The sequence below is a fragment of the Hippoglossus stenolepis genome, chromosome 20 (assembly GCF_022539355.2).
Source record: "Hippoglossus stenolepis isolate QCI-W04-F060 chromosome 20, HSTE1.2, whole genome shotgun sequence".
NCBI lineage: Eukaryota > Metazoa > Chordata > Actinopteri > Pleuronectiformes > Pleuronectidae > Hippoglossus > Hippoglossus stenolepis.
In genome coordinates, this window is record NC_061502.1 from 12,753,693 (window position 1) to 12,766,127 (window position 12,435).

At 44.4% G+C, this 12,435-nt stretch overlaps 1 protein-coding gene across 1 annotated transcript in view; it reads right to left on the reverse strand.

Annotated features, from left to right (window-relative positions):
* Positions 1–98: 98 nt before the first annotated feature.
* Positions 99–12,435, reverse strand: part of mettl24 (methyltransferase like 24) — a 31,090-nt gene continuing 18,753 nt past the window's right edge. The window contains exons 3-5 of the mRNA XM_035143433.2: positions 11,306–11,439; positions 5,150–5,375; positions 99–1,288 (exon numbers count right to left, since the gene is read on the reverse strand). Of these exons, the coding sequence (XP_034999324.1) occupies positions 971–1,288; positions 5,150–5,375; positions 11,306–11,439 (678 nt within the window). The 3' untranslated portion in view covers positions 99–970. The remainder of the gene's footprint in view (positions 1,289–5,149; positions 5,376–11,305; positions 11,440–12,435) is intronic.

Below are 12,435 nucleotides of genomic sequence, written 5' to 3' on the forward strand. Positions count from 1 at the left end.
CCAAAAATGAAACGTCCGGTTACCTTGATTAAATTGAGGATTTCTCTGGGTTTTGACATTGGAGCATTTTGGATAATGAATTGCACAAGTCAACAAAATATATAACGTAGGTCTCGTTGTTTTTAATGAAGAATTCTTGCATATAATTTTTTTTAAAAACACAATATAGGTTAACACAATATCATGAAAAAGAAAAAAACAATTCTTTGTTTCCTTGTTTAATTAAGTTATATCAAAGTATTTGGCAAGTTGTGTAAGTTTATGATTTTTGTTTAGTGTTAAATTTTTTGACTAAATTTGTTGATTTTTGTGGTAAAGGCCAATTAAACTTCAGAAGAAGATATATACACCTGAATCTTTTCTCTGTCACACATCCTCATTCAAATATCCAATACACACACTGCGTACATGAGACTTTAATAATGCAGTTATTCATAAAATTGTCTTGTTCTGTGATCCAGACATAGTCTAACAAGTTCATCCGCAGGGAAGTGTCCAGACACTTATCTTCTGCCTCCAGAGCAGATCCCATCTTCCTTCCTCCTTTAACATAAAGTGTCTGAATTAATCCACTGTTCTGCCGGCTGCTGTCTCTTGGGTCTGTGAATCCAAAAAGGTTGTCTAATATCAGGCAGGACCGTCTGGCCATGAGCCATACCCACCCGGGTGGGTGTGACTCAGAGGCTGACCTGCAGCCAACAACACAGCCACAATGAGGTAGAACACAGAGACGCCTCTGCAGGCAATTACTCTGCCCCTCTACACGACTGAGGTCATTACAGGCCAGGAGCGGGAGGAGGGGGGTGTGTAAGTGGGAGCAGGGATTTTAGCTTTACGAAAAGGTCAAGCCAGATAAGAGCAGGTGTGCTGCAGCAGGAATTCGTGCTCGCACTGAAAAATGTACACAAACTCGCGAATTTTAATCCAGTTGCCGTTCCTGCAGTTTATTGTTTTTTTTTGTCAATCTGGCTCAAGGCTTCCACTGCGTGTTCACCCAGCTCAGTGTGTAAACACTGCTGGCATTGAGAATATTCTTGTGCAGGAAGAGGTGTGGCTTTGCCGGGTCACTGTGCACATGGAAGAGCCGGAAGTCGGCGCGTTCCAGCTCTTTGAGCAGGCTGAACCAGTACCGCACCACTGACGGGTCGTCGCCGCCCACCTCGAAACCAGCCCAGTGCAGGTGAACCTCCAGCAGCATCTGACCCACCGAGTCCAGAACTCCCTCCAGGATCAGGTTCTCCAAGATCTTCCACTCTGCGCTCTCCATGTCCGCCTTAAGCACGTCCACCTAGAACACGCAGAAATGGTAATAGATGAGCTTCTGTTATTGCTGTGGAATGACACTAAACTGTGGAGTTATCGAACACAAAAGCTATTAGAAGATGAACATGGACGAGTGAAGCTTGGCCTTTGTTCTTGCTGTAGCAGCGTTAGTGATGGATTGGGCGAGAGAGCAGCTTGCTGTGTTGGAGCCGAGTGGGAATGTTTCATAAGATGAATGTTAATAGCAGCCGTAGGTCATATTCATTTAAAATGACTCATGCAGGCCCAAGGTTTAACCTCAGGATCCCGGGATTTATCTGAATTGCTAAAGATGTCCATTGTCTGACCTTTACATGTTTTAAAAAAAAAAAAAAAGCACTGCTTTTATTCCATTATTTTCTCAGCTGGTTTATTATGTAGCCACTATATTAGTAGTGACACAACCTGGGGAGAGATTTAGATTACAGGATTTATTGGAAAACAAGGCCCAAGGTATTGTCAAGTATTATCACGTTAATCCTTTGAGATACCAGCTAAAGGAAAAACTTGTAGTTCTGCCTTTGTGGGAAGCGCTCACATTTCCACAGCTCAACGGAGAACATCGTCTGGCACCGTGACAGCACAGATATTAAAGTAGCCAAGAAATTCCTCTCCTACTGATGCCTTTGGTGGGGCTCCAGAATTCCCAGGCCTCATTAGTGGAACAGAGCGAGTCTCAGAAACTCTGAAACGTCTTATCTGTGAAGGACCAGTCCAAATGTTGTCCTGTGTCCTCCCCACGGGCCCCCAGAACTCCCACAAGCAGAGATATGTTTCTTAATTGGACAGAACCCTTGTGATGGAAAAAATAATGTGGCATCATCAGGAGGTGATGTATCCGCTCGTCTCCGAGGGAAGTGTCTCCGCCTGTGAGTGAGTGCGTGTGCGGCGGGTTGCGTTTGAGTGCCTCTGCCAGGATTGGATGTCGTTTAGAGGCTGTTTTTCTGAGTAGGCAGTTCACGGAGCTTCTCTCTGTCTGAATGATGTGAACACACTTTTTTTTTTCCAATGTATTTGATATAAATTGCCTTCCTGTCTCTATGGTCCCTGATCCAACGCTGCCAATATCAGCTCTCTCTGCAGGGAACTTGCTAACTCTGGCAAGACTCCTGTCTGCGCTCAGCGAGGTCCATATGGTGTCGGAGAGTCAGAAACATGACTCTCGCTGCGCCCCTGTGAAGAGTCAGCCATGCTCAGTCATTCTCAACTACTGTGATGAGCTGCTTTCCCTTTGGCTGGAGAGCAAAAGTACATCCATGGATATTTCATGTAACAAAAACTAAACTAATGTGCTTGAATTCATGCAGCGCTGTACAACTGATTTAGGCACTTGCACATGATGTTTCTCCCTTTGCAGTAGGTGAATTGATAAATACAAAAACTATAAATACTGTAGTTTATTTTGTAAGAATCCCGACTTAAGTTTTAGTCTCTTAAACTTTTGAATGGTGCCAAGTGTCATTTTCAAGGAATTTGTTGAAACAGCAGCTGCTTATCTTAGTATAAATATTGGAAAACCTGTCTGCCGGCACCTCTAAAGCATCTCATTTGCTTAATCTGTACTAAAACTGTGTAGAACTCTTAGAAATGACAAGTTGTTGTTTTTCCTTTCCTTCCAGCAACTTTATGGTGATCATAAGTTCATCCACCCATCAATTATCTACACCGCTTATACTTAAAGGGTCGAAGGGGGAGCTGGAGCCTTCCCAGCTGGCTTTGGGATCTGAACCAAGAACCTTCCGCCCGTGTTTCTACTTGACAGGAGGTTGCGTGTCGGACCACCTCTTGGCCAGTAGCAGTTGTTATGTAACCAGGAATAGAGAAAACACTTTTTTACAGATTTAAACACACACGATTTAACGTTGTAATTGGAAAGACCCCTGCCAGGCTAGCTCTCTCCTCCTCTTTCAGTCTTTATGCTAAGCTAAGCTAAAGGGCGGCTGGAATCGATCAAATCGTCTAATTGCTGGGCAAAAAAAAACATGCATCAGTTTCCCAGTGCGTGGAACGTTTTCTTTAATTGCAGCAACAAACCCTTTCAACCTTTCTGAGCAACTTTCAGCACCTTTTCCATCATCCAAACTTTAACCGCCTTAATCGTCCGATTCAAATTCCAGAACATAACTTCACAAACCAAGCTGCACTCTACAATTAAGGAGTTGATCGACCTCATCGACCTAAAATGACGTCGTGCTCCACAGGAACTCCCGACCACCGCTGAGAAATTAATGTGAGACTGCAGCAAAACACTTTTCACACCCGGTGGACAAATATTTCCTCCCGGTGACTCATGCAGAAAGTGATCAAAATACACTCGGTAATTATTTCTGTACTGCAGTCCTGGGATTAGGCGGACGCTGCACATGGGGACACATTTTTAATTTAGAGAACAACTTTACATGGAAGTTTCCACTTTGGACTGTTGATTAGGCCACAATGGCACATTCAGCCAACAGATATCTAAGAGTGTGTTAAATTTGGTGCAGCTTAATTGTTTTCAAGGGAACTGTTGGACCTTGGCTAAGGTATAAGCTCGACTGTCATTCTAGTTTATTGCTGCAATGCACTTGCTCACCTATTCACATCAAACTGGCAACAGTCAGGCCAGACTGGGAAAAAGAAAATGTTGGATGACCACTGTGACATGTTATGTCCGACTGCAGGACCTCTACTGGAGAAAGGAAAGTTTGTTGTGCTTGTTTTTCTAATGATTTCTATTGGCTGAGCGGTGCTGATCCTGTTGCACGATCCAATTACTGACACGATCAATGGTCCAACGCTCCGTCCCTTTCAATAAATGAGATGTGACACGCTGCCGCTGACGTTTTGTCCCTGTTGTGAGAGAGTCCGCCGTCTCAGCTGGTCACCACAGCTCCGCTCAGTCGGTGAGTCATCGGCCTGAGTTAATAAACCAAAACCCAGATAAGAAAGGCTGTGCAAATGCATATTTCAACCTTTCCATCACTCCTGTTTCCTGCTTCTCCCGTCACAGAGGCTGCAGAGGCTTTAAGGTGAAGCTGTGTCTGCTGCTACTGCTGCTGCTGCTGCTGCTCGCTCCTCCAGCACAATATGTACTCACATTAAAACCTCACCATGGGGATGTATGTGTGGGGCTCTGCATTTAAAGTAGGTGAGTGCTGTCATCCATCAAACAGCATTATGTAAAAACCCACCACACAGTTTATTTGTCACACACTGAAAACACCTTTTTATAAGACATTTAATAGGTAAATATATAGAAGTGGCTTAGACTAATATGTAATCTATAGGATGCATTTTAAATCAGAAGGACAAAGGTCAACATGCAGCCTCACAGCTAAAAAGGGGCTATTTGAAAATACCGATACCAAACCGTAAATGATCTGTCATCAATCCATATGCGTCTGTATCTAATAAAGCTAAGTTTCCTTCTCATAAGGAAGAGATAATCATTCGATTACCTGTGTAAGAGAAGCTGTGGCTTCTTTGACCTTGAATTATTATTCAGTCCGGTCCTCGACGGGGATGTTTACCGGATCTATAAGTGAGCGTGTGTTTATTAGTATGCATTCATTCAGGGCGCTGTGTGTATGATTGATCTTATATGCAGATTCTTATCTGATGAGCTGGACCCTGTGGGGGGAAGGGGGGTCTTTAAGGAGCATTGAGGAGGACAAACAAAATTATATATGTAAGTTTATTCACCTTGAGACGGACAACGGACAAGAGAGGAATAAAACACGATGAACTGGATTATGTTGGGATGCACAGGAGGGTGCTTGTGTTTGCATGCAGAGAATGAGTCAAGCTGACTCAGCAACAAACAGAAATCTGTTCTGTGGTTTTACAATCTGGGATTAACTCTTACCTGTCTGTGTCCAAAGTCATTCAGGATGGTGGCCAGTTTCTTCGTGTTGGCGTACTGACGTTGGGCCACGACGGCCGGGTTGGGATCCCTCCAGTCCACCGAGAGCCGATGGAGCCACATGTCGGCCTCCTGCAGGTGAGGCTGCTTCAGGCCGGGATCGAAGCAGTGGACCTCGCAGCCTGAGCTGGCGAGGGAGCGCTCCAGGGTCCGGTCATCCTCCCCCAACCTGCAGACGGCACAGGAGAGGAAAATCAAGCTGAGTGTCCAAGAGTCAGAGATTGAACTGCAACACTTTATTGGTACAAGCCAAAATGTGTTCGTGGTATGAGCGCTGAAAGCTGTGGAAAGCAATGAATGTCCACATTATTATTGTTTGATCACTTATGAGATCTGTCATTTAAATGATTATCATATTTTTACTGCTCAGTTGTCCGTTGGAAGGACGGGAAATGGGCCAAGAAAGAACCCATTAAATTTTTGGCATGGATCCGGACAAAGAGCAGGATCCAGATGGGTCGTTTATTTTCCACATTTTCATGGATTTCCTAGAGAATAATGAATGGATCTTGATGAAAACAAATTGGTCGTTATTTGGGGAATCATTTGGAACGAGTGGTCCAGATCTTCAGATATCGTACCGTCATGTATGTCTGTATATCTTTTCAAACAATACCCAGCCTTGGACAGTATGAAATGTGGCTTCGTAACTTTAACACATTACATTATTCACAGAGAGACAAATGAGATCTGCTGCATTTTACTGAATAAAAGTGGATTCTCAACTCAAAATAAAATCATCCACATTCCGCAGCACAGGCCAGAGCGCAAAACAAGATGAGGCTAAATGCATTTTAAAGCTGGAACGCTATTTACCAAAGAAAACATTTGATCAAAGACCCAAAAGATCGTCTCTGTGACGGGAAGCGACACAAGCTCCACTTGTCACAAAACCTTAAATGCACCAAAGTAAATTCTTAGAATAAAATGTTCCTGACACGCTACATAACAAACTGTGTGATCTTGACATGACCGTCACACTTAAAAGCCACAAAAGATCAATCATCCAAAAAAGAAAGATCAGAAGCTTTTAGCTGAGGGGATGCGTCTTCTTTCTCTTTCTCCCTTATGTCTTTTTTCTTTGTTTGATGTTCCTCTCGTTTGTTCTGCTCCTCTACCTTTCCCTTATTCCAGTGGTCTGCTTCTCCATTTGGAAATATGACGTGTGTAGATGAAAGGAGACGGGCACATTGCCACGTCTTTCTTTTTCGTCTCCCTCACTTTCCCCACTCCCTCTGCTATGTTTTCTCTATCCTCCCTCCTCCAATTCTTTTTCTCCTTCTTCCTCCTTTCTCGGTCGCCGTCTTCGCATATTCCCCTGCGTCTTATTTGTGCTGCGGCAGTATTCTGTAATTGTGGCAGAGGGAGTACATTTCACAGTCCGTGTCTTTTACAGATGGGTCCCTGAATGCCTCCCCCCACTAGCTGTAACAGAGAGATGGAGATGCAGCTAGATGTCTCTTTTTTACCGTGCTAAATAGTTCTTCCATTCTCTGGTGAGGTGGGATTTAGATGACAGGGATCAGGGGATTACTCATGTATAGGGGGCTGAGGGGGGGGGGAGTCGGTGCATCAGAGGCTCTCCTGGATGACTATGCTGATAAAGGAGGGTCTCTACTTGCTGTAATATCCTCTCTCATGACACCACAGAGTGCACGAGTGGTGACGCTGGATGAATGGATATGAAGATGTGTGTGTGGTGGAGGAAAATCATCTTCAGACACAGGGGTCATAAGGGATATATGAAGAGATCTTGACTGGATGCCATGGCAACGAGGTCTATGTGTGTTTGCGTGTGTGTGATATGTAAATGTGATAAGCAGAGCCCCGAACCCGCCTGTCCTCGTACTGAACTGTTATGTCAACAGTCTGTCTGGATGTTGTGAACGTAAGAGACGAGTCTGGTTAACAAACGTTGGGTGGGCTGACAAGCTGTTCGCCGACTGTCCCGCCACTTTTTCCTTTTTCGCCCTCACTCCTCTGTCTTCATATTTTTTATCCACCTTTGTTTCTGACACTGTGCTGTTGTAAAAATACTTCTGCCTCCACAGATACTTTCAGACGTGCATTGAACATTTCCTGCAGTCTTCCACATGGGCTGTGTGTGAGAATGTCGAACTCAGTTGCTCCTGCCATTTCCCGGAAGTTTCTTGCCAGCTTCCTCGTAAAGTGTTTCGTAAAATTTCAGAGTGAGCCCATGTGAGAATCTTATCTTAATCCTCCTTGACCTTGTTTGCGTTCCCCATGTGGCGTCCATTCCTAGTACGATCTCTGTTTTGCTGTTCTGGTTCGTTCTGAGGACATACCCCTCCCATTGTATTCGCCGACGCCTGATCTCTATTACCACACTCCAGTGTTCTAGGCCAGAAGATGTAGCATATTTTCCTGAGGCATACACCTGATGACAAAGTTGTAAACCTGGAAAGGCAACAACAATCGAGAGCTTTTAGTGATAAGGGCCGACGATGGTGTCGATGTTCCTGCAGGCTCTGCCCAGACGCCCCTTTAGCCTGAATGAGATTTTCCTGTTGTTGTGACAACACTGTCCTGAACAATGTCCTCCTGCGTTCTTCATATGTGAAAGACCAAAAAATGTTCTGGACATTCTCCTGAGTTCATGTCTAAAAATGGCTCACTCCTCTCTGTCCTTCTACTCTGCGCCTATTCCCCATCCGTCACCACACATTGCCTCACATTAGCATAGTGTGATCAGTGAGTGATGAGGTGCAGGTACTTTTTAATTCCCTGGCTGTGCTCTAGCCTACATTACTGCTCCACATTTTCACGACTGCCACACGGCTTTCAGTCTGCGAGGAAAGTCGTCGTGAATGGACCTTTTTCAAACTCAACGAACAAAACTCTTTTCAGCGCTTGTTGGGTTTAGTCCAGAGATGACGCACATAAGAAAAATGAAAAAGAGACAACTGACTTTGCGAGAGATCCGTCTGTTACCGTTTCCTTCAGGGCAAATAAAGAGACAGTGATTAGCTGAAGGAGTCTTGTTTTTTTTCTTACTTCATATCTGAGAGAATAGTAAAGTGGAGAAGATGCCAATTCGACCCCGACAGGCTTTTATCACGTCAGACGTTTTATCTTTTGAAACCGGAGAGGCATCAGGGTTGGTAATATTATTCATTACTCCTCACTTGCATGAAGTGTCTCAGTAAACCATCCCAATGAGCTACACTAGCATCAACAACATGGTAAATGGTAAATGGACTGTATTTACGTAGCGCTTTCCCAGTATCCTCGAGCACTCAAGTTTTACAGTACAAGTCACATTCGCCCATTCACGCAGCACTTTTTCTATCACAACATTTATGCACTATCGCCACCACAGCCGTCAGGAGGAATTCGGGGGTTCAGCATCTTGCCCAAAGACACTTCAGAATGCAGACAGGAGGAGCAGGATCGAACCACCAGCCTCTCGGTTAGCAGACGACCCTCTCTACCACCTGAGCCGCAGCCTCCCATGTACGCCGCTCACATGATACTTGTTCAGGGTATTCTTATCATAAGTATTGTACAACTTTAAGGACACAGACTGAGGTAAAATCAGATGGAACTCCTGAATAACTGTTGATTTAAGCTAAACTTAACTACTAGACCGAGATAAAACTACACTTTTACCTGATTGTTATCACTCTGGAGGTTATTTCAGGGGAATGGAAATCAGCCTTCCAAGTAATATGTTTTTTTTTCCTGTTCTTTTAAAAAGGATTGGGTTTTTCCTAATCTGACTCTTCCTGTGCTTCAGCATGTGGGCTGCTTGATGGCAATGGATGACTCATCCTCAACATCCTCATAAGGTCGAGTGAATGAAGAGAAAACAGCGACGATGATCAAAAAGACGCAGTGAAACAGTACGAAGAGGAAGATGACAGAGGGACGTTGGAGAGGCAAACGGTGAATAATTGGGGGTTTTTTTACGTGAAAAAAAAAATACTGAGGCACTCCACTCCCCCTCCAACCCTGCACCATGCGACAGACCAATCACAGAACAGCTGCTCCGCCTGCCCGGGTACATCTGTCCGCGGCTCATCTAACAGCATGCAAATGAGACGCATCTAACATACACACACTTATGAAAACGCACAAAACTAGGCACACAAATGTACACACTGCTTTCGACAGTGGACACACATTCACACTTAATTGTATTTGGCATTTCTATAATTAAAGCCAGTCTTCTGTGAGGCAGTGGACTATATAGAGTTCAGGGTTTCGTAAGTCTCTTGTTCGGCAAAGCAGAATCCTCCTGAGAAAAAGATACTCTGCACACTGGAATAGATTCAATGGTGGGACAGAGAAGTGTGTGTGTGTGTGTTTGTGTGTGTGTGTGTGTGTGTGTGTGTGTGTGTGTGTGTGTGTGTGTGTGTGTGTGTGTGTGTGTGTGTCTGTGTGTGTCTACCATGAATCTAGGTCAGACAGGGGACACGGGGAGGAGAGAATCACTTGCCGTATCTAGAGGAGTGGAAACTTCAGAGAGAAGTTTGACTTGATTAAACTGTTACGCTCGGCTCTCTGGGTGTTTCTTTTGTTACTGTTAAAGTTTTTCATCGGGCTTAGTTTTTTTCTTGTCAGTGCATAAGCCAGAGTTTAGGGGCGACAATAGAATTTTACTCCGGAGGTCTCAAGGGATCAGTTAGATAGGAGGGGAAATGGTACTGCAGCTTTCATTGACTGTGCACTTCATCACATTTTTACTCAGGTCAAAAGTTAAAACGTTTGCATAAATCACAGACAGGACTCACAATAGAGTTCCTTTTATTTTTCGGTGCGCTGCCATGTGTGCACGAGCGAGTTTCCACCCATCAGTCAGCCAGAGGATATCAGAAATCTTTTCCTCCGATCTCTCCGTTTGACCCCTGACACCTTCTCCTTATGGAGGCACAAAGCCAGAAGCAGCTGTAACCCTGTGCCCCCCCCCCCCTCACAATACATTCCCACATCAGTATCCGAGCCCTGCCTGCCCTGCTGCCAGTGCACCTGTCCCGTCTCTCAACAGCCAAATTAATAAGCTCCTCGCTCCTGCAGCTAAATCGCCCTCAGACCTTTGCAGCACTTCAGCACAGCGGAGGCCCAGCACGACGGGACGGAGCTGATCTGTGACACAAAGTGACACAAACAACTCTTTGAGATTTCTTACCGCTCACTGAGAGGAAGCAGATTCTCTTTACTCTCATTACACAACAATTTAAAAAGACTTGTCGGCGACATGGCCCTGAAAGTTCAGCTCAATACCTGAACAAATAAAGGAGCAATTAGTCACTGAAAAGAAAAGACGAAGAGGGAATGAAGAGGCCGATACTCTTCGTCCTCTATTGTGTGGAAAATAGACAAAAGTTATCATCTGTGATGTGACTGCATCAGCAGTTGTGAGAAGATAAACTGTTTCACAGCCATCAACAAAAGCAGATGCTCCGAATAACTGTGGCATCTGCAGATACCTCACTGACGCACATCGCAGCCTGTCTCAAAGCTAAAGTACAGACTGTAGCATCAGATTCATATTCAAGATTAAATGGTGACCTTGTTCATGTAGTGGTTAAGAGGACTGTCAAGATATCGAGTGTTATGACCCTAACTCATTTTTTCAAATTGTCAAATCTCTCTTTCCTCCCCTGTCTGCGACGTGATTGGTTGCTTTGCAGAGATAGTTGCCTCCTGATTGGACCATTCCACGATAGAGGATTTATAAACTCAGGCTGACAGCAGCCTCTCTCTTGTTTCTTCCCACATCCCAACAAAGAACGCAGATGTCAGCCAGTTCTGTGAATAGAGATAATGGATTAGTTAGATCTGCCTGGTTGAGGTGATAGCTTTGAAGTAGCAGCAGAGGTAGGAAGGGAGGGTGAGTTGAGGGGTATTCGGCTGCAACGTGCAACTTCACCACTAGATGTCACTAAATTCTACACACTGAACCTTTAAGGGAATATTAGAGATTCCATTTGACAGAGTGCTGCTGCCTTTCTGGGGCTTAGGAAGTCTGGAGAGCCGAATACTTAATATGTCCAGGTTTCCTCTAAGGGACACGGGCAACTCATAAATCCAGTAAAACAAGAACATGTGTGAGTGTTTGCCTGTGTCTGTACACACCCAAAAGAGTAGATCCTGCAGTGTTTGCTTTGTATCCTGTGGGTCAGGCTGTACTTCGGGTCCAGGCACACAGCCCACGCGTCCTTTGACCCATCTGGAGCAGCTTCTTCACGAGCCAGCGATGAACAAACCACCTGGACACATAAGAACATTCAGATTTGAACCTTTTCAGATAACAAGGAGCAAAACTTTTCTCTAGGTTTGCATGTGTGTATTTGCTTAAACTGTGCACATACACGCAGTAAACATGTCAGTGTGCTGCTTTTATGTTGCACATCTGCAGTTTCACCAGTGACTAAGCTTTAGCACTGCTCAGATGTTCGCTGTCTGGTTTCTTTAAGCTCCAGCTGCTGCTGAGGGAGGAATAATATTTGCTCAGACATGATGATATGCAACATAAATCTGTGTCTCTACTGCACACTATTCAAATGTAAACTAAATAATGTGTGTGCATGCGTGTGTGTGTGTTACAGCTATATAAATCTAAAATATAAACAATGCAGAACCGAGAAACGATTAGCTCTTTCCCAAAATATCCTGTTGTCAGGGAACAATGAGCTTGCTATCCCGACCTCTTATATAATCACATCTATTATTCACTTGAAATTGACGATTCTTCCCATTTAAACCTTCATTATGCGTGTTTACATTTTGAGGCAAACACAAGAGTTGTTTTTTAAAGGGAGTTTGAGTTTTACAGTTTCAAATCTTCTCTCTCAGAATCAGTATTCTTTGCTGCAGCCGTTAGAATAAATGTCTCCCTGGAATCGGAACTTCCAGAGACTGGTCAGGCAGGAAGTGACCGGCCGAGTCAAGAGCAATGACACCGTCAAACTGAGCATAAAAGTTAGTCAATGTGTTTTTTGTGTAATTTAAAAGTCTGAACAGATACTGGATGTTGAAGAAAAATGAGTGGATGTAGGTTTTGAAGTGAAGATGTGTCTGATAGGCTGGTCTGAGGGAGGGGCAAAAGGATGAAGGGATGTGAGTAGGGATGAGGGAAGAAGGGGAGAAAATGAAGGAATGTGGGTAGGGACAACTGGAAGGTGCCACATTCTTCGTTCTTTACGCTCGACTAGGATGAGGAGAGAAGAAAGGATGAAGGGATGTGGGTAAGGATGTGGGAAGAA